General features: G+C 39.6%; 1 protein-coding gene across 4 annotated transcripts in view; it reads right to left on the reverse strand.

Moving 5' to 3' along the window:
- TTC7B (tetratricopeptide repeat domain 7B) overlaps positions 1-27415 on the reverse strand; it is a 302589-nt gene that overhangs the window by 218519 nt on the left and 56655 nt on the right. For 2 of the 4 annotated variants that reach the window (XM_073349421.1, XM_073349424.1), the window contains 2 exons: positions 4766-4887; positions 4332-4355 (listed from right to left, as the gene is read on the reverse strand). In XM_073349421.1, the coding sequence (XP_073205522.1) occupies positions 4332-4355; positions 4766-4887 (146 nt within the window). The remainder of the gene's footprint in view (positions 1-4331; positions 4356-4765; positions 4888-27415) is intronic. The other 2 variants (XM_073349423.1, XM_073349422.1) reach the window with 1 other exon arrangement.

Here is a 27415-nt window from a genome sequence, read left to right on the forward strand (position 1 = left end):
TGATAGGGGAGGAATGGTGAGGGGAGAATGCCCCTTCAACCTCCTCATCATCATCACTCAAGAACTGTGATGCTATCGGAGATAACTGTTGCTGTGGATCCACTGGCCCCGGTGACACATCGGTGCCCAAGAAAGGGGACTCTGGAGTCAAGGAAACCAACAGATACTCTGGTGCATAAAGTGGCATGGCCCCGAGAGCTTCAGTGCTGAAGAGTGAGCTGCCTACTACATCAGGAGTGTGATGTGCTAAGCCGTTGCAGTTTGTATAGGCACCATTGCACTAGTAGCATTGGGCTGCAGCACAGAAATAGGAGCGGTTGTTGGTGCCATCTCCTTTAGTGCTATCAACGGTGCCATGGTGGAGACGGACAACTTAGAGCCCTTAGACATGGCATCAGAGCGCTGGGTTCCGGCGGTGGCGTCCACCATGCAGATGGTGCAGGAGGTGCCCGGAGTCTCAGAGGTGCTGAGCCATGGTGCAGCCAGCACCAATGAGAGCAATTTGGTTGGCGACCATTTTGTGTTGCTCTTTTCTCTATGAGACAAAGAGGACAGTCATTTTTTTGTGGACTTTTTGGTCTTCGAGGACCTTGGCAATGAAGAGACCGGTGACTTATACTGGGAAGAGGGCTCCTGCCCGGGTCAGAGGCTGGTCTTAATGACTTCTCCATCAAGATGAATTTCAGTCTCAGGTCTCTATACTTGCATGCCCTAGCTTTCAGTTTGTTATGATGGACACATTTCTGAGGAATGTGAGCTTCCCCTACATAACAAACACATTGAGTGTGTCCAACATGCCTCTCTGCATGTTGTGCATCTTTTAAATCCTGGTGAAACCAGGCATTTTCCTAACCTAATACTAACTATACTAGGGGATGAAGAAATAAAACCTTTCCTCCCTCCCCGTCCTCCTCCAGGTAGAGGACGTAACTCTAATAACTCAAACGTAATGTATCTAAACTATCCTAACTTATCTAGTAGAAACGAAGCCTTGCAACAGGACTGCTGAGCTCCATCTCAGGCTGGAGACAGTTGAGAAGGAACTGAGGAGTCCAGGTCGTGTGCAAGCTAGATAAAGAGCCAACGGAACGCAAGGCAGGCACCACATGTGCATGACCCATATGGGCACTGCTGCAAAATTCTCTGAGCAAAGGCATAGGGACGCACCATCACTTGGATTGGAACACCCACAGGGACATCTCTCGAAGAAGAAATATGGATTTGTCAAGAACAAATCATGCCTAACTAATCTCATTTCCTTCTTTGACAGGGTTACTGGCCAACTGGATGGGGGAAAGTTGCAGACATGATATATCTTAATTTTAGTAAGGCTTTTAAAAATTTCATACAACTTTCTCATAAGTAAACTAGAGAAATATGGTCTAGATCAGTCATACTTAGACTGAGGCTCGCGAGCCACAAGTGACTCTATAATCTGTCTCCTGCCACTCTTTGCAGCACATGATATTAAAACTCCGCGTGATTTAGTTATTAACCAATCTAAGTTATCAATCAATTAGTTATTAACCCAACTGTAGTTGATAAAATCATAATACTTGGTCAGTCATTTTGCTGTGAGAATAATATATATATTTCCCTTTAGTACTATGTATTCATAATTAAACAGTCTGATTGTAAATGAATTCACATTACTATGGCTCTTTTGGGTAATGTTGATCGCTAATTTGGTTTCTGAACCACTGAGGTCTGTGTATCACTGGTCTAGATGAAATGACTATAAGGTAGGTGGACAACTGACTGAAAGACCCTACTCAGGAGTACTTATTAATGGTTTGCTTTCAAACTGGGATAAGGTATCTAGTGGGATCCTGCAGAGGTCTGTCCTGGGTTTGGTACTATTCCACATTTTCATCATTGACTTGGATAACGGAGTAGAGAGTAAGCTTTCAAAATCTGAGGAGGAAACCACTCTGGGAAGAGTACCAAGTACTCTGGAGGACAGGATTAGAATTCAAAATGACCTAGATAAATTCAATAATTGATCTGAAATCAATAAGATATAATAAAATAAAGACAAATGCAAACTGCTACAATTAGGAAGGAAAAATCAAACGCACAAATACAGAATGGGAAATAACTGCCCGCCCAGTTGTATTGCAGAAAAGGATCTGGGGGTTATAGTGGACCACAAATTGAATATGAGCCAACAATGTGATGAAGCTACAAAAAAGGCAAATATTCTGGGGTGTATTAACAGGAATGTTGTGTATCAGACAGAGGAGATAATTGTTACACTCCACTCAGCTCTGGCGAGGTCTAAGCTAGAGTATGGGGAGAGCTCCTTAAGTCTCATCTCCTAAGACATATTTTCCATTCCTCTGATCATCCTAGTAGTCCTTCTCTGTACCTGTTCCACTTTTTGAATTCATCTTTCTTAAACATCTGCACACACCATTCTGGATATGGTCTCACCAGTTCCTTGTATGATGGTAGTCACACTTCCCTATCTGTAGTGGAATTACCTTGATTGGTGCATCCTAGGATTACATTGGTCAATATAGTCTGCTCATCCTAACTCAATTCTTCTACACCTTTTGAGAAGAAAACATTAATTTGGAATTTCTATCTTAATAAAGATTGTAAAATAATTCATGAAATATGGTTTCATAAATTTCTGGTAGAAAATGGTTTTTCCATGTATTTTCTAAATACTAACACTTAGCGTTTAGACTTGTAAGGTTTCAATGCTTTTATCTTTTTTCTTACAAGAAAATGCATGCCTATAAGATCTTCACTGGTTTCTGTATAAGAATGTATACTTTTCTCTTTAAAAGAAAATCTGGGTACAGCTTCTGAGCAAAGGGACAGTTAATTGGATCAATTGGTCTAATTTAAATAAGGGTGTTCTGCTTAAGGAAGCAGCAGTGCACACTAGGTATCAGAGGACAGGGTCCAGCTCCTTCAATAGCTGTAAAAGTCTTTTTATATTTGCCAACTATTTGTGACTGACACATACATAAATAAATATAAAAACAAGTGATAGCCTGATGCTCAGCACATTAGAAAACCTGACCTTGAGTTTCCAAGATATGCAGGAAGAAACACTCCATAGCAGAGGACTGCATCAAGCTTCTCTGTTTATGCAACATATTTTTCAGAGCTACATGATTACTACTACTTACTGGATCTGGAGTGAAATCTGAAAAAATATTATGCATATGTATTTATTCAGGTTTTTAAGTGAATATGCTTCATCAGGTAATTCTGATAACATGTTAATTGGAACTAACTCACAAGCAATGCCAGATTAGAGTCTAGTGACACAACCGACATTTAAAGATTTCATAGAATTTCATAATTACCTCTGCTTCATGAAGAAGCAGAAGGCAAAGGACCCCATTACACTACATCATCAGCATACTCCTGCCCAAGCCTACACGCAAAGACAAAACAAATACTACAAGGAAAGCAACACTCAAATTTTGCAGACTCCCTACCACACCTCAGTTTGAGACCTGTTGTGATCTATAGTCTTATCTGTAACAAAGCCTTGTTGTAAGATAAACAAGCACATTCATCCAACTTTCCTAACTGCCTATCATCTATGTTCATATAACCCTTACATGAAAACAATGATTTATAAGTATAGTTTTAACAAGTTTATTGAAACCTTTCTAGTGAAAAGGTCTTAGACTGAATTCCTATAAACTTGATATTAAGGCCAGGGCAAAATAAATTATACGATCAAGTAATTTTGGAGTGAAATATTAAAAGGGCACAAAGTAAAACACTGCTCACTATTTAAAAAGTTAACAATTCAGTATTCAGTTCTGGTCAGCCCAAGGTAAAAAAAAGATACAGCAGAAAAACAGATGGGATCCAGAGACATGTGGCAAAATAATAAATTTGAAAATCTTCATCAACCCTCATTATTCAAATTACATCAAAATCTCACACCTTTACAGACACTGCCTGACTCCACCCATTTTAGTTATTTATTTTGATTTGAAAGGTATTAATCAAACAAAGTGATATTCTGGGCTTACTGAAGTCAGTGGGAGTTTTGACATTTAGGGGGCAGGATTTCACATGGTATTTTCTCAGAAAAAACAAAAACCAGCAAACCAGTCTACGTAGTCTAAAATGACTACGGATTCAACAACAAATACCAGAAGTGTACTTTAAACCTAGCATTCCAAGTTTTCAAGAGCTTAAAAAAATGAATTGATTTGTTCATTTTCCGTAATGTTTGATATTAATTTGTACACCTATATTTAGAATTTTTACTTCACAAAATTATAAATGATCTCTCATGAACAGTCTAAAAGGTTCTACAGAGTAGGCACAATGGAGATTATACATATACATACTGTTGATCTTCATGCATATTTATCCTGCAGCATAATGTTAAAATAAGTGATAATTGAAGAGATTTGGAACAAAATTATAAAAATCAAATGTTTTGTTTTCTATTTCTTTATTTCATTATTAAAGTTTCAACACAAAAGACAGACATTTCACAGATATTTATAGGTTTGATATTTTAAGTTCTTACAGTTAATAAAGAGCTGTAAGAAAATATTTAATATTCCCTATTTCATTTTATTCTGTACATATATTTTGAGGAAAAAATTAAATGCAAGTTAAAATAAATACTATCTGGATAGGAAAATTAATATCTTCAACAAAAATATTTCTACTACAGTAATAAAAAGTAAAGATTATATGCTTGTCAGCTTCATTTTCTAACTTTTTTGACATTATAATCCAGAACAAAAAAAAACAACCTAAATTAAATTCTTACCCATTTTTGAAATACAAGACATGTGCTCTTTGGAGTCCTGTTTCTAGGAAAAATCCCAGTTCCTGTTCATGTACTGCAGACCCCGGTTTAGGGCTTCTGTTTTGTATATTGGTAATTATTACCTAAGAAAACACACAAGTGACATAAAATTAGATGAAATACAGATGAAACGTTCTTGTTACTTGAGAGCATGTGGGGTAGAACAAAGAACCTGGCACTCAACAATGTTGTTGAGGGAGTCTTCTTCACCCCATTCTCCTGCTGTATGGGAAAACATTTCTAAATCTGTCTCACTGATTTTCCATCTTTTCAAATCTCCTCTCAATACCTACCTTCATTGTGACTTTTAATTCATTCTTCCTTCTTCTATTATTCTCACTGCAACTGTATTATTTAAATTTGTAATGCATTTTAGGATGCAATATATGAAAAAAGTATTCAAAGCAAAATAACGTATAGCTTACAAAATATATAGTTACAACATGTTTCCGTAATAGTAGATGGCAGTGCTCAGTTCCTCTTCGCATCAGCCCCTACACATAAATGGCTTAGTTCCAATTACAAAAATGAATACATAGGCACTACCAAGCTCAGATAAAATAGGTGAGTCGAGTACACAGAAATACAAACTAACGTAAAAATACATGGAGATTAGTGATATACTCAAAATTAGTGTCCCCAGGTGGTTCAGAAAGAGCGAAATACAGAACTTGAGTCCCTTAATATTTGTGCTGACATTGCCCTTTTAGCCAAAGCTTCTTTGAAACTGCGGTATGGCTTCAATTTTCATTGATACAGTCTATATTGTATCAGTCATGAAAAACCAGTAATGAAAGACATTCTAGAGCAGTGGTTCCCAAACTTGTTCCACTGCTTGTGCGGGGAAAGCCCCTGGCGGGCTGGCCGGTTTCTTTACCTGCCGCGTCCGCAAGTTCGCTGCTCCAGGCCAATGGGAGCTGCTGGAAGTGGCGGCCAGTACGTCCCTCGGCCTGCGCCACTTCCAGCAGCTCCCATTGGGAGCCGCGATCAGCTGAACCTGCGAATGCGGCAGGTAAACAAACCCGCCGGCCCACCAGGGGCTTTCCCTGCACAAGCGGCGGAACAAGTCTGGGAACCACTGTTCTAGAGGAAGTTATTTCAATCAACCCATTATGTGAAAATGAACACTAACAATTCCATATGCGCGCTTGCTTTAAAAATATCATAGGCAAAATATACCCCCTCTTTCCCAATTGCTAACAATGTTTGTTTCCTTTTTCCTTCTCTTATACCAAGATTAAAATATTTTTAGAAGTAGGTTTGTGGAGTAACTATTGTCTTCCTGCAATGCAGTTTTCATGAAATTCTTGTCATTCAAGTAGACAGTCTTTCTGGCATCCTGAATTGACTTTTCTTAAAACAGAACAGTTCTTTATAGACATCCACAAAAGAACACTCGTTTGACTAACTGGTCCTCTGGTTACCATGTCACGTATCACAATGAAATTGGATGAACATTTAAATGTTAGTAGAATCTCAATGAAAATACGCTATCTTCTCCAACACAATGAACCCTATTTACTATAGTTTTCCATCCACTTTAGACCTTCTATAATGATGCTAAGTAGAGTTATTGTATCTGAGAGAATACTAACTTTCTACAAAAACTTAATTCCTATGTCTAATCCAATCATAAATTCATTAGGAATGCTAAAGTCTAAACACTAGACACTATAAAACAGTAAAAATTGTCTAAAATTATAATTTTTTTGAGCTGTGATTCTAACTCAGAGTGCACTGTGAATGTGACTGGTAACTTATCTCTTCCCCCATGTTCATATTTAATAATTTTTAGGGAGTGCTCTCCACCAGGAAGTTCAGGGCAAAGGACATGTTTTCTAATGTACCTGCCATCTATGAGATCTGATACATTACAAAAAGGAAGAAAATTGTTCGTCAGCAGGAATAGTTTGCAGGATCTAGGCAAGGAAAAAAGTCAGATGAAGAGAAATCTCATCATCCTTCACAATGCAAATACTGGACCCAATCCTGCTCTCACTGAAGCCACTGGCAAACCTACTATTAACTTCAATGACAGTACCATTATGTCCACTGGTTGCACTGGCTTTATGTACGTGCCAATATGAAATCAATTAGACACCAATACTCTGTGATGCACAGTTTAACTGTACAAGTATTTAAGATAGGGTCTATGGACTGACTAAAGCTGTTAGAAAAAACTAATTTAAAAATAGGCCATTTAAAAACTTACTGTAAATATGTCTTCTTACAAAAGGAATTCATCTAGGCTATAAACAGAACTATTTGGTTAATCGCACCCATAGAACCACAGAGGTAGCTGACTGATTGAAGTACTTGGAACCTCCTGCTGCTCCCCCTATACCATCTTGGCAAGTCCATCACAACTCCTGTTTAAAATCTTAAACCATAAAACACTATAAACATATGTGCAAACGTGGGGAAGAATCTAGATGAGATGAGTTCCTATTATGAAAAGATGGAATGTTTCAATGATCTGTTCTCATTCACAGAAATTCATCTAGACTGGAAACAGGACTGTTGGGAAATCGCAAGCAGTCCAACCAAAAAAAGGGGAGGAAAAGCAGTGAAGACTTGGAGACCCACATACTGTGAGAGCCAGAGACTAAAGACAGCATCTGATAAGGATGCCACATGTGCTTTGTAGTGTCTGGTAAAAGTATGTGGAAGTTGCCAGGTAGCCACACTTCAGATCTCATAAGTAGGGTCCTACCAAATTTACAGCCATGAAAAAAACGTCATGAACCGTGAAATCTGGTGTCCCCCCATGAAATTTGGTCTTTTGTGTGCTTTTACACTATACTATACAAATTTCATGGGGGAGATGGGCATTTGTCAAATTGGAGGTCCTGACCCAAAAGAGAGTTGTTGGGGGGGGGGGGGGGTTTGCAAGGTTATTTTAGGGGGATCGTGGTATTGCCATCCTCACTTCTACGCTGTCTTCAGAGCTGGTTGGCCGGAAAGCGGCAGCTGTTGGCTGGTCGCCAGCTTTGAATGCCACCCTTACTTCTGCACTGCTGCTTTCAGAGCTGGGTGGCCTGAGAGTGGCAGCTGCTGACCAAGGGCCCAGCTCTGAAGGCAGCAGCGCAGAAGTAAGGGTGGCCATACCATTCCAGGCCATCCTTACTACTGTACTGCTGCGAGCAGCAGTGTTGCCTTCAGAGCTGGGCTCTCGGCCAGCAGCAGCGCAGAAGTAAGGGTAGCCGTACTGCAAGCCCCCCTACAATAACCTTCTGACCCCTTCACAACTCCTTTTTGGGTCAGGACCCCTACAATTACAACACCATGAAATTTCAGATTTAAATTTTAAAATTTACAATTTCTAAAATCCTGTGACTGTGAAATTGACCAAACTGGACCATGAATTTGGTAGGGCCCTACTCATAAGATGGGGTCAGGAGAGGAATACACAAGTTTTGGTTGACTGGTGCAGTAGGGTCCAATGGCCCAGCAAATTCATAGGTTCAGGATGGATCTCCTTTGCTTACTGCATGCCCACAGGCCCTATCTTTATCCATGGCTCACTCCATTATTCCTCTCCAGGGACTGTGGAAGGGCTGGTCACTCCTCTCCCTCAGCAGAGAGAACCTTAGGGGAGGCACTGCCTTTAATCTGCTCAGTCATGGTGTGAACAGGGTGGATAAAAATCAAGGATTTTTTTAAATTAAAAAAAATGAATTTTTTTTATTTAAATCAGATCTAAAGATAGTTTAATTAAGATACATTAGAATTAGAATTTATAATCCCTATTCCATGATGAGCTATATAGTATGAGACAATATAGTCATCTAATGTTTAAGAAAAGTTTTCTAAATGACTTCCAATAGTTCATGGATTAGGGACCCAATCTTATGGGTTCCAGGGGTGTCTGTATAGATTATTTAGGTTAATCTTTCTATCCACCCCATGGGACTTGGTGCTCAGTCTAGAAGATACCATCAGAGATGCTTAGTTTTGCAGTTCTCAAACTGGATTTGTGTCTTCACATGTTAACATGCTTGTTGACAGCAACAGTGTTTTTAAATAAATAAGTAGCGGTGAGAAACAACAGACCTCAACTCTATTGTCCCTCTACAAATTTGTGTACACAGAGTCAATCCCTTACCTCTCTCTAAAAGTGCAAAGTTTCAAAAAGTTCAATGAATAGAAGATTGTTAGGGGTGGAACAGATCTGGACAAGGAGAAGAAGTCGGGAGATAAATGTGAGAAGGGAGGGACAGACAGCAGAAACAAAAGTGAAACTGTTTGAGCAGCATATTCCAGAAGTCTGGAGGTCTTTCGAGTGTAGCCTTCATTGACTTGAGATCTACCATCCCATTCTCTCACTAGAAGGGAAAACCTATAATGGCAGCAGGCCGCAAAAGAGACCCAGTTTGGGAATATTTTAATGAAGTTCCTCTACCTGTGGATAAGACAGGCATGTGTGCAAAATGCAAACAGTGCAACAAAGAAATGCAAGGCCTGGGTGCCCAAGTGAAACATCATTATGAGAAGTGTTCCTTCTCAGGAGGAAGCTGCGTTGAAGATGATGAAAGCAACGTCACCTAAAAAATGTATAGCGTGTACCTTCTAAAAATGAAACCTACATCTATCTCTGAGTTGTGAAGAATATGTATCACGGTTATAACCACCAACAAGAATGCACTTTTATGCAGAAATCCATGATTAAATCAAGTCTTCCTGAATAGTGATTTAAATCAATTTGATTTAAATCACATCTACGCTGGGTGAGAGACACTCTTCCTAGTTTGTGCTGACCACAGTTCGGGGCTAAAAATGGCGCCCCTCCAACCGAAGATAACAGTCACCAGCTTCCAGGGGTAACAGCACTGAGCATGTAGAGCTCCTCCGACACTGAGGCCTGGGCCTGGAGCTTCTGAAAGAGCAGAGACATGGAGCCAGAGAAGAAAAGCTGGAAAGGACTGTGGCCTTCCCTAGGAGCTCAAAGCAAAGATGCACAGGGAAAGCAGAGAAGAGTTTTGAGGCACTCTTCCAGGCTGATTTACAAGGAACTGCTTCAAACACCAGAAACCTTGAGGAGTCAGCTGCTTTTGTGATTTGATGGGCATGACCAGCATAACCCTACTAGAGGGTTTTCTATGTATGAGAATAATTATACATCGCTATAGAAGGAACAAAGGAAGGAAGATGAGAGTGGGATCATTACTGGGGTAGAGTTAAAGTAATTTGGGCACCATAACTATGAATTTCCACATTTCTAAATATTTAAGTTTCTTGCAAGTTTATGATCAACTGAATTTCCTAGGTCTCTAACATGATGGGTGTTATTAATTCTAACAGCTTGAAAGGCTCACACGCTCACAACAGTGACATGGGCCTGCAATCTTAACTTCACCTTTCAACTTTTTTTTGGTATGGTATCACATTGAGGATCCACAACATTTAGATCTAAAGTGTGATACCTCCAAACAAAACATTTCAATATTCAGCAAAGACCTTAGAAATTGAAGGGCAAGGAAAGGAATTTGTATTTGTTTCCAAAGTCTTCTTCCTCTTTGGGATAAGCTGTTCATCTCCAATGGTGGTACTATCAGTGACTGATAGGAGCTGTCTCCAAAGGTGCTGACGTAGCCAAGCCATGGTCAACTGGCTTTAAGAAGAAAAATCATAAAAATGTAGGACTGGAAGGGACCTCAATAGCTCATCTAGTACAGAACCCTACACTGAAGCAGGACTAAGTATTATCTAGACCAGGGTTTCTCAAACTTCATTGCACCGTGACCCCGTTCTGACAACAAAAAATACTTCATGACCCCGGGAAGGAGGACTGAAACCCAAGCCCCACTGGCCTGGGGATGAGGGGAGAAGCCAAAACCCAAGCCCCGCCACCCTGGGGGGAGGCAACTGGGTCAGGGAGGGGATGTAACCAGAGCCCAGCTGCCCACGGCTGAAGCCAAAGCCTAAGCTCCACCACCAATATATCCCAGAATGATATTCAGGGTTTGGGGTTGTTGTTTTGCACAGCAGTACAGTGATGACTCATATTAAGTTTGGGATCCACTATAACCCCCAGAACTACTTCTGCAGTACTCCTTCCTAGCAAGCTGTCATAAATATAAAGGGAAGGGAAACCATCTTTCTGTATACAGTGCTATAAAATCCCTCCTGGCCAGAGGCAAAACCCTTTCACCTGTAAAGGGTTAAGAAGCTAAGGTAACCTTGCTGGCACCTGACCCAAAATGACCAATGAGAGGACAAGATACTTTCAAATCCGGGGCGGGGGAAACAAAAGGTCTGTCTATCTGTGTGATGCTTTTGCCAGGAACAGATCAAGAATGCAGCCTTACAACTCCTGTAAAGTTAGTAAGTAATCTAGCTAGAAATGCGTTAGACTTCCTTTTATTTAATGGCTGGTAAAATAAGCTGTGCTGGATGGAATGTATATTCCTGTTTTTGTGTCTTTTTGTAACTTAAGGTTTTGCCTAGAGGGTAGGCAAATGCCTGTAAGGTATTTACCATCCTGATTTTACAGAGGTGATTCTTTTAACTTTTCTTTAAATAAAATTCTTCTTTTAAGAACCTGATTGATTTTTCATTGTTCTTAAGTTCCAAGGGTTTGGGTCTGTGTTCACTTGTACAAATTGGTGAGGATTCTTATCAAGCCCTCCCCAGGAAAGGGGGTATAGGGCTTGGCAGGATATTTTGGAGGAAGACGTCTCCAAGTGGGCTCTTTCCCTGTTCTTTGTTTAAAATGCTTGGTGGTGGCAGCATACGGTTCAAGGACAAGGCAAAGTTTGTACCTTGGGAAGTTTTAACCTAAGCTGGTAAAAATAAGCTTAGGGGGTCTTTCATCCAGCTCCCCACATCTGTACCCTAGAGATCAGAGTGGGGGAAGGAACATGGACACAACTATTTGTGCAACTGATTATTCCTTTCTAAGTGAAATACTTTGTATTTGTCCTTATTGAATTTCATCCTGTTTATTTCAGACCATTTCTCCAAGTTATCAAGATTATTTTGAATTCTAATCCTGTGCCTAATCAGGTAAAGAATGTGAGAGAAGCCAAACAGCAAAAATTAAGATGTTTGTACACCAATGCGAGGAGCCCAGGTAACAAAACGGAGGAACTAGAGCTACTGGTGCAGGAAGTGAAACCAGATATTGTAGGGATAACAGAAACATGGTGGAATAGTCGTAATGACTGGAGTACAGGTATTGAAGGGTCTGTGCTGTTTAGCAAAGACAGAAATAAAGGTAAAGGTGGTGGAGCAGCGTTGTATATCAATGATGAGGTAGACTGTAAAGAAATAAGAAATGATGGAATGGATAAGACAGAGTCTGTATGGGCAAACATCACATTGGGGAAGAAAGCTACTAGAGTCTCCCCTGGGATAGTGCTTGGGGTGTGCTACACACCGCCGGGATCTGATTTGGATATGGATAGAGACTTCTTTTATGTTTTTAATGAAGTAAATACTAATGGGAATTGTGTGATCATGGGAGACTTTAACATCCCAGATATAGACAAGGACAAGTGCTAGTAATAATAATAGGGCTCAGATTTTCCTAGATGCGATAGCTGATGGATTCCTTCATCAAGTAGTTGCTGAACCAACTAGAGGGGATGCCATTTTAGATTTGGTTTTGCAGAGTAGTGAAGACCTCACAGAAGAAATGGTTGTAGGGGACAACCTTGGTTCGAGCGATCATGAGCTAATTCAGTTCAAACTAAATGGAAGGATAAACAAAAATAGATCTGTGACTAGGGTTTTGGATTTCAAAAAGGCTAACTTTAAAAAATTAAGGAAATTAGTTTGGGAAGTGGATTGGACTGAAAAACTTGTGGATCTAAAGGCGGAGGAGGCCTGGGATTACTTCAAGTCAAAGTTGCAGAAACTATCAGAAGCCTTCATGCCAAGAAAGGGGGAAAAATTCATAGGCAGGAGTTGTAGACCAAGCTGGATGAGCAAGCATCTCAGAGAGGTGATTAAGAAAAAGCAGAAATCCTACAAGGAGTAGAAGATGGAAGAGATCAGAAATGAAAGCTACATTATTGAGGTCAGAACATGTAGGGATAAAGTGAGAAAGGCCAAAAGCCATGGAGAATTGGACTTTGCAAAGAGAATTAAAACCAATAGTAAAAGGTTTTTATAGCCTGTGACAAAGTTCCTCCTCTGCCTTGGTGGGTCTTGCGCTTATTGGCAGATTTGCTCGCCTTGGAGCTTCACAGCAGCCCTCAGCTTGGCCGTTTGTCTGAAACCACAGTGTAGATTGACTCCTCCTGTGTCTGACCAGGAGTTGGGAGGATCTGGGGGGAAACCGGGCCCGCCCTCTACTCGGGATTCCAGGCCAGGGCCCTGTGGAATGCAGCTGTCAAGAGTGCCTCATGGAACAGCTGTGCGACAGCTACTGGGCTACTTCCTCATGGCCTCCTCCCAACACCTTCTTTATCCTCACCATAAGACCTTCCTCCTAGTGTCTGATAATGCTTGTACACCTCAGTCCTCCAACAGTCCACGTTCTCACTCTCAGCTCCCAGCTCCTCACATGCACACCACAAACTGAAGTGAGCTCCTTTTTAAACCCAGGTGCCCTGATTAGCTTGCCTTAATTGATTCTAACAGCTTCTTGATTGGCTGCAGGTGTTCTAATCAGCCTGTCTTAATTGTCTCCAGAAGGTTCCTGATTGTTCTGGAACCTTCCCTTTTATCTTATCCAGGGAAAAGGGACCTACTTAGCCTGGGGCTAATATATCTGCCTTCTATTACTCTCCTGTAGCCATCTGGTCCAACCCTGTCACAAGCCATATAAATAAGAAGAAAACAAAGAAAGAATAAGTGGGACTGCTGAACACTGAGGATGGAGTGGAGGTTAAGGATAATCTAGGCATGGCCCATAGAATCATAGAATATCAAGGTTGGAAGGGACCTCAGGAGGTCATCTAGTCCAACCCCTGCTCAAAGCAGGACCTATCCCCAATTTTTGCCCCAGATCCCTAAATGGCCCCCTCAAGGATTGAACTCACAACCCTGGGTTTAGCAGGCCAATGCTCAAACCACTGAGCTATCCCTCCCCCCCATTATTTCCTCATTCTTTAATTAGGCTAATGAGGACCTTAGGGATAATGGCAGGATGACAAATGGAAATAAGGCTATGGAGGTAGATATTACCACATCCTAGGTAGAAGCCAAACTCGAACAACTTAATGGGACTAAATCGGGGGGCCCAGATAATCTTCATCCAAGAATATTAAAGGAACTGGCACATGAAATTGCAAGCCCATTAGCAAGAATTTTTAATGAATCTGTAAACTCAGGGGTTGTACCGTATGACTGGATAATTGCTAACATAGTTCCTATTTTTAAGAAAGGAAATTAAAGTGATCCAGGTAACTACAGGCCTGCTAGTTTGACATCTGTAGTATGCAAGGTCTTGGAAAAAATTTTGAAGGAGAAAGCAGTTAAGGATATTGAGGTCAATGGTAACTGGGACAAAATACAACATGGTTTTACAGAAGGTAGATCATGCCAAACCAACCTGATCTCCCTCTTTGAGAAGGAAACAGATTTTTTCGACAAAGGAAACGCCATGGATCTAATTTACCTCGATTTCAGTAAGGCATTTGATACGGTTCCACATGGGGAATTATTTAAATTGGAAAAGATGGGGATCAATATGAAAATTGAAAGATGGATAAGGAATTGGTTAAAGGGAAGACTGCAACAGGTCCTACTGAAAAGTGAACTGTCACGCTGGAGGGAGGTTACTAGTGGAGTTCCTCAGGGATCAGTTTTGGGACCAATCTTATTTAATCTTTTTATTACTGACCTCAGCACAAAAAGTGGGAGTGTGCTAATAAAGTCTGTGGATGACATAAAGCTGGGAGGTATTGACAATACAGAGAAGGACTGGGATATCATACAGGAAGATCTGGATGACCTTGTAAACTGGAGTAATAGTAATAGGATGAAATTTAATACTCAAAAGTGCAAGGTCATGCATTTAGGGATTAACAACAAGAATTTTTGTTATAAGCTGGGGACTCATCAGTTGGAAGTAACAGAGGAGGAGAAGGACCTCAGAGTATTGGTTGATCACAGGATGACTATGAGCCACCAATGTGACATGGCCGTGAAAAAAGCTAATGTGGTCTTGGGATGCATCAGGCGAGGTATTTCCAGTAGAGATAAAGAGGTGTTAGTACCGTTATACAAGGCACTGATGAGACCTCATCTGGAATACTGTGTGCAGTTCTGGTCTCCCATGTTTAAGAAGGATGAATTCAAACTGGAACAGGTACAGAGAAGGGCTACTGGGATGATCTGAGGAATGGAAAACCTGTCTTATGAAAGGAGACTCAAAGAGCTTGGCTTATTTAGCCTAACCAAAAGAAGGCTGAGGGGAGATATGATTGCTTTCTATAAATATATCAGAGGGATAAATACCAGGGAGGGAGAGGAATTATTTAAGCTCAGTACCAACGTGGACACAAGAACAAATGGATATAAACTGGCCATCGGGAAGTTTAGACTTGAAATTAAATGAAGGTTTCTAATCATCAGAGGAGTGAAGTTCTGGAACAGCCTTCCAAGGGGAGCAGTGGGGGCAAAAGACACATCTGGCTTCAAGACTAAGCTTGATAAGTTTATGGAGGGGATGGAATTAATTGATCTTTGACAGTTAGCGGTAAAGATGCCCAATGGCCTATGATGGGATGTTAGATGGGGTGGGATCTGAGTTACTACAGAGTATTCTTTCCTGGATGTCTGGCTGGTGAGTCTTTCCACATGCTCAGGGTTTAGCTGATTGCCATATTTGAGGTCAGGAAGGAATTTTCCTCCAGGGTAGATTGGCAGAGGCCCGGGGTGGGGGGGGTAGCCTTCCTCTGCAGCGTTGGGCACGGGTCACTTGCTGGAGGATTCTCTGCATCTTGAAGTCTGTAAACCATGATTTGAGGACTTCAATAGCTCAGACATAGGTTAGGGGTTTATTACAGGAGTGGGTGGGTGAGATTCTGTGGCCTGCGGTGTGCAGGAGGTCAAACTAGATGATCATAATGATCCCTTCTGACCTTAAAGTCTATGAGTCCTCCAAAACTTGATATCATCTGCAATCTTTGGAACTGTATTCTCTATGCCATTCTCCAAATAATTTATGAAGATAGTGAATAGAACCCAGGCCCTGCGGGATCTGTCCTTCCAGCCTGACTGTGAACCAGTAATAAAAGCTCTGAGTATGCTTTTCAAACCAGCTGTGCATCCATCTTATAGTAGGTTCATCTAGACTATATTTCTCTAGTTTGTTAATGAGAAGGTCACATGAGACAGTATCAAAAGCCCTACTGAAGTCAAGCTATATCACATGCACTGCTTCCCTCCATCCATAAGGCTTGTTACCCTGTTAAAGAAGCATATTAGGTTGGTTTGACATGACTTGTACTTGAAGAATCCAGGTTGATAGTTACTTATCTTATTATCTCCTAGGTCCTTAGATATTGATTGATTATTTGCTCCATTAGCTTTCTGGGTAGCAAAGTTAAGGTGACTGGTCTACAACTTCCTGGGTTGTTCTTATTCCCCATTTTATAGATTGGTACTATTTTTGCTCTTTTCCAGTCCTCTGGGATCACTCCCGTCCTCCATGAGTTCTCAAAAATAATCTCAAATGGCTCAGATAACTCTTCAGCCAATTCCTTAAATATTCTAGGATGTATTTCATCAGGCCCTTCTAACTTAACGACATCTAACTCATATCAGTAATTTTTAACTGAGAACATTCACTTTAATGTTCCATTGTTGTTTGCAGTGTTGTTGTAGCCGTGTTGGTCCCAGGATAGTACAGAGACAAGGTGAAGTAATATCTGTTATTGGACCAAGTTCTGTTGGTGTAAGGGACAAGCTTTTGACCTATATAGAGCTCTTTTTCAGGAGCTCCATACAGCTTGATAGCTTCTCTTTTTCATCAACAGAAGTTGGTCCAATAAAATATATTAACACACCCACCTTGTGTCTCTAATGTTTACTTTAGACATGCCAGAAGTGCACCCTTCTGGCAATCTATTAGCAAGCTAGTACGAAGGCCTTCCTTATCTCTGTGTCAAATTTCAGCAACAAGAAGTCATAGAATCATAGACTATCAGGATTGGAAGGGACCTAAGGAGGTCATCTAATCCAACCCCCTGCTCAAAGCAGGACCAATCCCCAAGTAAATCATCAGTGCCAGGGCTTTGTCAAGCCTGACATACCCTATAAAGGAACTGAATGCGAGAGAAATATTACCTTAAGCATTTTACTGTTGAGTCTAAGTTCCTATAACGTACCTCACTACATTATAAGATCACTATTGTATCTAAGTTCCTATAATGTAGCTTGATGAAAGATGAGCAGCTTCTCAGCTACTTCTGAGGGTTTCTGAGAAAGTGATCTATTTCACTGCACATTGCAACCAGTTACAAAACTAAATTTGGCAAACATCCATTACATTATTAAGACTAATTTTTAACTATGGTTTCCTGTGGCTACTGAACTGATTCAACACACACTCCAAGGTTTCTTCATCACATACATTTTACAAGAACATGTAGTTTCTTATCTTAGAGAATACAGGGAGACAAAGAAAAGATTAAGGGAAGTACATATAATCTAAGTTCAAAGCAGAAAAGAAAACAAGTTCCTTATCAAAATGTATTTCAGGGAGAAAGGAAAACCAGGTCTCTCGGTTGGAATTGATAACAGGATAATTGGCAGTAGGATAAATGGCGTGATTCTGATCTCACTTTTGCTGGTTTTGCACTGATGTAACTCAAATGACTTTAGTGGTGGTGCTTCTGATTTATACCAGATGTAGATGGGATCAGAATCAGGCCCCCAAGATCTTTCATCTGTAGGAGCTGGTTCAGATACAGCGTGATTTAGTAATGACTTTCTAGATTCATAGAGTCTAAGACCAGAACAGACCACCACAATCATATAGTCTGACCACCTCCATACACAGGCCATAGATTTTTCCCTAGAAACTGGATTAAAGCATGTCTTTTTGAAAGATATCTAATCTCGTGAAAAAGACTCCAAGTGATGTTGAGTGCACCACCTTCCCTGATAAACCATAAATTAATTTCCTGAATGTTATGCATTTAAAATCTCAACCATTAATGTTCATTAACACACTTTTTATAGTAAGCTCTCTTATTCATTATTTATAACAAGGAAAAATACAAGAGAAAAATCCAGTTTAATTTCAACATGTGACATGCAATTAAAATATGGGCAACTAAAGAGACACATACCTTGGAACTTGCAGCTTGGTATTTAATTTAGCACTAAACTTTTAAGCATGTACCGGACTACATGTGAGCAGCATAAAGATCTTCAAACACTTAAAAATTATTTCTAAACCAATTTTCTTTAAAACATGTTAACAGCACTTGATATCATTGATGTCTAAGTCCATGATCAGTTTCAGGTTTTAAAAAGAAAGCATTTGGGAGCTTTTCAACACAAAATGGATCTGAATAATTTCTTCAATGCCTGAAAAACCTTTCACACACGTGCTGTAGGTATTTTGACATATTACTTCTGTGATTCATATAAGCCAATATAATAATACTTCTATTTCATCCTTGCTAAGCAGCTCTTTAATTCTGCTGAAGAAAACTGGTTTAAATTAACATTGCTATTAAAATAAAGATTAACATTTTTGCCTTGTTAAAGCAGTGCTACAAATGCTATCACCAGATTTTTTCAACTTGATGCTGGAAGCAATAATGGTTGTAGTGCACAGATGAACTGGGAGGAGTCATGTTACATGGTCTGACAGTGCATAACTTTTAGATTCACAGATTATATTGACCTCACTGCACTGACTAAGCAGTATTTACAGAGAATAACTGAAAAGGTAGCCAGCGAAAGCAGAAAATTTGGATTGAAGATCAGCACGGAGAAGACAAATTATGGCACTTGGAAAACAAAAGAAAGAGGTAAAGATCAAACTCAGAGACAAAGAACTACAAGTGGAAAAAACTGTTTACCTTGGAGGACTAATATCAAAGAATGGGAATAGTGAAGACAAAAAAAGAACAAATCAATCAGATTAGCTGCTACAGCATTTGGAAAGCTCTGAAATACCTGGAAGGCTCAAGACATTTAAATAAAAACAAAAATCAGTGTATATGAGACAACGGTCTTGGAAGTACTGCTATGTAGGTCAGAATGCTGGAGTAGGAGAAAAGCTGATGAATGAAAGATTTCGACTGCAGAAGTGAACTGGCTGATAGGAATACTGAGAGCGTCAAGACTGCAGAAGATTAAAAATGAAGAGATAAGAAAACAGCAAGGGCAAGAAATAATGCTGTTCCAGAAGATTCAAGGAAGACAACTTCAATGGTTTGAACACATGGCAACAATGGACTTGGAAAAGATACCATACATGGCGATACATACCAGAGTCCATGCAACTAGAAATGGAGGAAGACGGAGAATGTGTTGGATAGATGCGGTCAAGAATGACAGAACAAAAAGGTTAAAGATGAACAAAGCCATGAAGCTGATACAAGAAAGAGTTAACGGACTTCATTCAGCCCAATCATTGCTATTGAGTTGATGGATGGGAATCAAAGAAAAGAGAAGACAAGTGCTAAACTAAAATATGTAAATGGAAATTATGTAATTAACTTATTCATAAAATGTATGTGTGCGCTAATTTAGGGGACTACTCTGGTTTGTGCACCTGTCAAAAGGAAATTTACATAGTCAAATATACAATGTTTATTAATTATAAAGAACAGACCCAATATATACATGTTATTTAGCATTTTGTGGGGCTGTTGTAATTTCATAGATCTCTCTTCTTTTTTAAATTTTCAGTGAAGTGTTAAGTATTCCTATAAAGTGACAGACTACTGTGGGAACAGATGTTCTTTTCACTGAACAGAGAACACATGGCAGTAGGTGTGTAGACATTCCTTACATATTGCCTCACCAATATGCCTCATTTTTCACCAAGAAGAGTCACCCTTTAGGGTGGAAAGGGTATTCCAGTTTGATGACTGATAAATCCTGACACATTGTAAGACTGACAGTTAATGCCACTTCCAATATGGAAGTATGTCCACTAGGAACTGGACTGAGACTATTGGAAACCTTGGTGAAAATAGTCAAACAGACATTAAATGATGATAAATTCCAGACACTACCAACTGAGAATGGATTCAAACATTTTAGAGATAAATCCAATTACAAAAAGTGGTGGGTACATACCATTACTTAAAATCATCTCTAGCAAACCCTCTTTTAATAATTCATAATGTTTTTAATAGGAATCATTTCAATCAATATTATTGCTTTGGCTCTGCAGAAAAACTTACTATGGTAGCACGTAGCCTTTTCCCCTCTTGCAACAATGTCTACAGAAAATGAGTGCAATTAAAGTAGATATCTGATTATTATTGTCCATTAGATTTATTATGGTAGGGGCCAACTGAGAAAGGAGCCCCACTGTACAGAGCGTTATACAAACAGGCTAACAGACAGAAAATCTTAGGATGGGTTTACTTAGGAGGGGATTTGCTAAACGGAAAGAAAGGAAGGTAGCGGGGACACTGATGGGAGGAAGGGGGACAAGGCAGTGGATAACAGGCAAGGGGAGAAGGAGAAGGGTGTGAAGGGCAAGTGTAGGCTGAAGTGAAGAGACAGATTTTTTTAATTCAGAAGCTCAAATCTTTACACAAATAAACAATGGTTATAACTGCAAGATTTCCCCCATATTTCAAAACTGGGAAACTGTGGCACAGAGAGGTACAGGGACTTGCCCCAGGTCACTGAGGAAATCTGGGAATAGAACTCAAATTTCCCAACTCTTGGTCCTGTGCTTCAACCTGCTTGCTCATGTTTTCTCTTCTACTAAGGAGGCTCTGAAATGCCAGCTTTGATTAAAAATTTTCAACACATTTTATTACTCAAACAAGGAAAAAGTGCTTTTCACCATATTAGTTCTGAGGTTATTGTGTTGATTAAATTCAGTTATGTACAGATGTCCCTTAGGTGAAAATCCAAGCAACATTTTAACTTCATAAAAATCATATAACATAGCAATGGACCAAAACAACCAATCAATTCAGATTTGTCAAGCGCAAAGGACATCATGCAGCACACAATCAAAATTAACTGTATCTGAAGGTTTGTCAACAGGAAAGCAAAATCTCCATTAGGAAGAAAGAGAAGGCAATTGCTAAACAAATTGGTGCAGCCCCTTTCCGGTTTTAGGAAGTGTATTTGTAGTGTGTATTATGTAAGTCACATAGCTATAACCTTGACCTAGTGTTACTTCTAGAGACTCAGCACTCCCAAAACATCAAATGAAGAAGTGCTGATTAGTACATAAAATGTTACATTACTTTTCAACTGGCATGACCAAATAGATGAGTCATCAATAACAGTTTTGAATTCAAGCAAATAACGAGAATTTCCATTCTGACACTGCCTATGCAGCATAAAGAAGGTACGGTTTGTTAGTTACTGCACACAGAGTGGATAGCTTCATGTGACAAAGAACGGCACCATATGGGGAGTTATTAATTTGTAGTTCTAAAATATCTTTTAGTAATACAAAAGTACTATAGCACTACTATGAGCTCTTTCTGGGTTAGACAACTATTTACTTTTGAAATGCTGAAGCTATTCCTGGGGCAAGTTAAACAGATGTTTAGGTAAAGAGTATATGGCACTTTTAATTCCAAATTTGTAATGTAACATTTACACAGAACTCTGTATGCTTTGTGTTCTTCATCAACAAGACTGCAGGAAACATTCGGCACAAAAATAAGTTTAAGCTTTTCTTTTTCTTTCACCTTTCCCAGTATGTGAAATCCTGTGGCAAGTTCCCATTTACTAACCAGTGGTATTTCACTGATGCCTTTAGTCCCTAGCACAAAAGAAATTTTTTTTTAAATGAAAGTTAATATATATCCTGGAATTTTTCATTTCAGCTTTGCAGTTCACCTTTAAATGACATCCTTCACGTCCTATTGATTATATATGAAGAAGTTACAGACCTGGTCATGTGGCTGGACACTGACCAGACTACTGTGTTTTGATCCCAATCCTGGACCTGTGTAATCTTAAGATTCCCTTGGTCTGAGCAGGTTCCAGTAATCTCTCTTCTTTAGCCTCTCTGGCACACATTCTGGGTATAGCTCTTCTGTTACCCCTTCTGGAAGTGGGATGTCCTGGTAAAGGTGTCCTAGGGCCCCCAGAACCAGTGCTGACTACACACACCCCAAGACACCCCAGTGGCTTATGCACACACTCTCTCATAACTCCAACTTTCTTGGCATTCTGGTTTATAGTTGTCCCCTAAGGGACATCTCACAGCTGAAGCACAAAGACTTTGCAAAAGGATTTCTAAACACCATCACACTTTACTTTAGACAGCAGAAGAGACAGAGATCTAGGCAAACAATAAAATATCTGTAGGCTACTCCTTGCCTCGCTTTCCTTACCAGTCTGGAATATATTTAGCAGAATACTCTGACTAAATTCTAAGGGAGTCTAGGATCCCTCCTCTCCAGCACATGGCTTCTCCCCAGGAACTTGGAATCTTGATCTCTGACCTCTGCAGTCACCATCCTTCTACCCTCTAAAATGGCCAATGAGAGAACCTTCCTTTTTTAATTTCCAGCCCTCGTTGTCAGATGATCCCTATGAAAGCCTCAACTCTCTCCAGTCAGATGATCAGTTGCCTGGTTACTAGCACACCTGGGAGGTTCTTCTGGGCAGTAGCCAGCTCACTAACATACGATGTCACCATTTGCATTTGCCATCAAGGTTTAATGACCCTCCGCTGTTAGTTCTTTGTCAACATCTCTTGATTTTCAGACTAAGATGGAGGTAAAAAGCAGACAGCAGAAAAGTCAGACCAGTCTTACAATCAACATGAAGTTTGTAGTTTAATATCGATGCATAATGAGTCCACATCAATCAGAATTCATGAACTGTACATAGATTCACCAAATCATTACAGAAGGTAACAGTAACATCAAGACTGGTACAGTGCTAATTTCTTGACGGTTTTGCTTGAGCAATGAAAGAAGAAACAAAACTTCTGTTAATGCAGCAAGACCTTGTGAAATTCAATAAACCAGTTTTATTGGTAACATTTTTGGCCTATCACCTACAACACTCTTTATCTGTAAACGGTGCACCAGAGAGACTATAGCTATGTAACCTTTGTAGAGAGTGACACTCAGTTACCTCTGAAGGCTTGTCTACACACAAGTTATACCATTTTAACTATACAATAGAACCTCAGTTGCAAACACATTGGGAATGGAGGTTGTTCGTAACTTGTAATATTTGTAACTCTGAACAAAACATTATGTTTGTTCTTTTAAAAGTTTACAACTGAACATTGACTTAATACAGCTTTGAAACTTTACTATGCAGAAGAAAAATGCTGCTTTCCCTTTTTTTTTTTTTTTTTTTTTTTAAGTAGTTTAAGTTTAACACAGCACTGTATTTCCTTTTTTCTTTCGTTTTTGGTCTCTGGTGCTGCCTGATTGTGTACTTCCGGTTCCAAATGAGGTGTGATTGACTGGTCAGTTCGTCACTCTGGGGGTCATAACTCTGAGGTTCTACTATACTAGAATAGTTAAAGTATTACAACCCTGCTAGTATAAGCAGAGTTATACCAGAATAAAGCACCTTTATACCAGTACAGCTTTTCCCATACAGGAAAGGGAATAAGCTATACCAATATACAGTACCTTTATCTCAGTATACCTGAATCCAAATTAGGAGTTCTACCAATATAACTACTTTGGTTAAAAAACAAAATCCATTAATTAAAGTAATTATACCAGTACAAACACTGTACATAGGCCTGGCCAAAGAGGTAAATCTTATAGAGGCTTTCCCAAACTCTGTATGCATGGCTGGTAAGAGACTTGCATTTTGTGCATCAGTCTGGAATATGCCCCTCACCCCAAGGCAAAACAGATACCAAGTATATTCCTCCATAATGGACACTATGGCATTGGAGGAGGGGCACATCTTGAAACTAACAGATTAGGAATTTGGCCAGTTTACTAAAGCCTACAACAGTGCAGAAAGGGTTCAACAGAGGTTTAGGAAAAACAAAGTGCCCAACAGAGCTAAAAATTCCTAACACTAACTATACTTGCATACAAAAATGGTAAATTTTTGCAAAAGTGAATTAAGAGAGGCAGGGATCCTGCCTTCCCAGAATGTCCAGCTTGATATCTATTGCATGCTGTTGGAACACAATCATTTGAGGTTGTGACCCTTAGATACACATTTAGGTAGGACAACACAAAGACATAAGCAGGTTGTGCATAGGGCCCCAATGGAGAACTCTACACAAAAGTTCGTAAGAACATAAGAATGGTCATACTGGTTCAGATCGATGGTCCATCTAGCCCAGTATCCTGTCTTCTGGTATTGGACACTGCCAGACGTTTCAGAGGGAATTAATAGAAGAGGTAATTCTCAAGTAATCCATCCCCTGTTGTCCAGTCCCAGCTTGCGGCAATCATAGGCTAGGGACACCCAGAGTGTGGAGTTGAACCTCTGACCATCTTGGCTAACAGCCATTGATGGACCTATCCTCCAGGACCTTATCTAATTCTTTATTGAACCCAGTTATAATTTTGGCCTTCATAACATCTACTGGCAATGAGTTCCAAAGGTTTACTGTGCGTTGTGAGAAGAAGTACTTCCTTTCATTTGTTTTAAACTTGCTGCCTGTTAATTTAATTGGATGACCCCTGGTTCTTCTGTTATGTGAAGGAGTAAATATCCCTTCCTTATTCACTTTCTCCACACCATTCATGATTTTATAGACCTCTGTCATATCCCCCCATAGTCATCTCTTTTCCAAGCTGAAAAGTCACAGTCTTTATAATCTCTCCTCATATGGAAGCTGTTCCAATAATTTTTGTTGCCCTTCTCTGTACCTTTTCCAGGTACAATTTTTTTTTTTTTTTGAGACAGGTAGATCAGAACTGCACACATTATTCAAGATGTGGGTCTACCATGGATTTATATAGTGACGTTATGATATGACTGTCTTATTATCTATCCTTTTCCTAATGGCTCCTAACTTTGTTAGCTTTTTTTTTTTTTTTGATTGCTGCTGCACATTCAGTGGACATTTTTAGAGAACTATCCACAATTCCAAGATCTCTGTCTTGAGTGGTAACAATTAAGTTAGATTCCATCATTTTGTATGTATAGTGGGGATTATGTTTTCCAATGTGCATTACTCTGAATTTATCAACACTGAATTTCATCTGCCATTTTGTTGCCCAGTAACCCAGTTTTGTGAGATTCCTTTGGAACTCTTCACAATCTGGTTTGGACTTAACTATCTTGAGTAATTTTGTATCATCTGCAAACTTTGCCACTTGACTGTTTACCCCTTTTTATGAATATGCTGAACAGTACTGACCCCAGTACAGATCCTTGGGGGACACTTCTATTTACCTCTCTCCATTCTGAAAACTGATAATTTATTCCTACACTTTGTTTCCTGTCTTTTAACCAGTTACTGATACATGAGAGGACTTTCCCTCTTAACCGATGACTGCTTACTTTGATAATAGTCTTTGGTGAGGGACCACGTCAAAGGCTTTCTGAAAGTCCAAGTACACTATATCACCCTTGTCCACATAACTGTTGACCCCCTCAAAGAATTCTAATAGTTTAGTGAGGTATGACCCCCCTTTACAAAAGCCATGTTGACTCTTCACCCAACAAATCACATTAATCTATGTGTCTGATAATTCTGTTCTTTACTATAGTTCCAACCAATTTGCCTGGTACTGAAGTTGGGTTTACTGGCCTGTAATTGCCAGCATCACTTTTGGAGCCTTTTTTAAAAATTGGCACCACATTAATTATACCACAGACATCAGTACAGAAGCTTATTTAAAGGATAGATTACATACCACTTAGTAGTTCTGCTATTTCATATTTGAATTCATTCAGAACTCGAGTGAACACCATCTGGTCCTGGTAACTTATTACTGATTAGTTTACCAATTTGTTCCAAACCCTCCTCTAATGACACCTAAATTTGGGACGGTTCCTCAGATTTGCCACCTAAAAAGAATGGCTCAGGTATGAGAATCTCCCTGACGTACTCTGCAGCGAAGACCAATGCAAACAATTTGTTTAGCTTCTCCACAATAGCCTTATCTTCCTTGATTGCTCCTTTAGCACCTTCATTGTCCAGTCGCCCCACTGACTCTTTTGCAGGCTTCCTGCTTCTGATGTACTTAAATTTTTTTGCTGTCTGTTTTTGAGTCTTTTGCTACTTGCTCTTCAAATGCTCTTTCAGCCTGCTTAATTATACTTTTACATTTGACTTGCCAGAGTTTATGCTCCTCTCTATTCTCCTCAGTAGGATTTGACTTCCAATTTTTAAAGGATGCCTTTTGGCCTCTAACTGCTTCTTTTACTTTGCTATTTAGCTATGTTGGCACTTTTTTGATCTTCTTACTAGGTTTTTTAATTTGGGGTATACATTTAATTTGAACCTCTAATATGGTGTTTTTAAAAAGTTTCCATGCAGCTTGCAAGCATTTTACTTTTGTGACTGTTCCTTTTAAATTTCCACATAACTAGCTTCCTCATTTTTGTGTAGTTCCCCTTTCTGAAGTTACTGCTACTGTAGTTGGCTTCTTTGGTATTCCCCCACAGACAAGGATTTTAAATTGAATTATATTACAGATACTATTACTGAGTGGTTCAGCTATGTGCATCACAGACTGTGGGATCCATGCAGGCGATGCTTGAAGAACATTCACTTATAATTAAAGAGTGCTGTATAAGCCTATTACATTTACTCAAAATGTGCTGGTGTCAAACACACATGAATTTACTTTAATATTTCCACTTGCTGTTTAATTTTTCCTTTGCTAAAAGCGATAACCCACACTCAAGTTCAGAGACTGGTAGAACTACATTACAAAAGAAAACTGCTATTTAAACAGAATTCTAATTGTTTAACAAATTAACCTAATTTATTGAAATCAAATCAAGGTACATTTACTAGTAAAATGTCAACAATTACCGCAAATAAATTATGATTTAACTTAACACCAGGGTCACAGATTTTTAGCAATGACCAAAGTTTATCTTGATTACATCTCAGCACAGTGAGTGTAGTATATCAGAAACACTGTTCTGATTCACTGCAGGCAGTAGTGCATCAGAAACACAGTTTGCTCTAAATTTATCACTGGTTAACGAATTCTATGTCTACACTAAGCCTCTGGAAGCATAACTTATGTCACTCAGGGGTGTGAATAAACCACCCCCCCAGAGCGACATAAGTTATACTGACATAAGTGCTCGTGTGCACAATGCTAAGTTGGTGGGAGAGCTTCTCCCACTGACACAGCTTCTGCCATTCGCAGAGGTAGTTTTATTATATCGACAGGAGAGCCTTCTCCCGCCAGTATGGAGTGTCTGCACCAGACACCCTGCAGCGGTGCAGCTACATCGGTACAGCTGCACCACTGTAAGTGTAAACATGCCCTTAATAATCTTACGCTTTTTCACTTGAAGAATTTTTCTGTCCTACATTATTAGGAAAAATAATAGTTACAAATAGAAAAATAGAAGTTACACGTA

The sequence above is a fragment of the Lepidochelys kempii genome, chromosome 6 (assembly GCF_965140265.1).
Source record: "Lepidochelys kempii isolate rLepKem1 chromosome 6, rLepKem1.hap2, whole genome shotgun sequence".
NCBI classification, from domain to species: Eukaryota; Metazoa; Chordata; order Testudines; family Cheloniidae; genus Lepidochelys; species Lepidochelys kempii.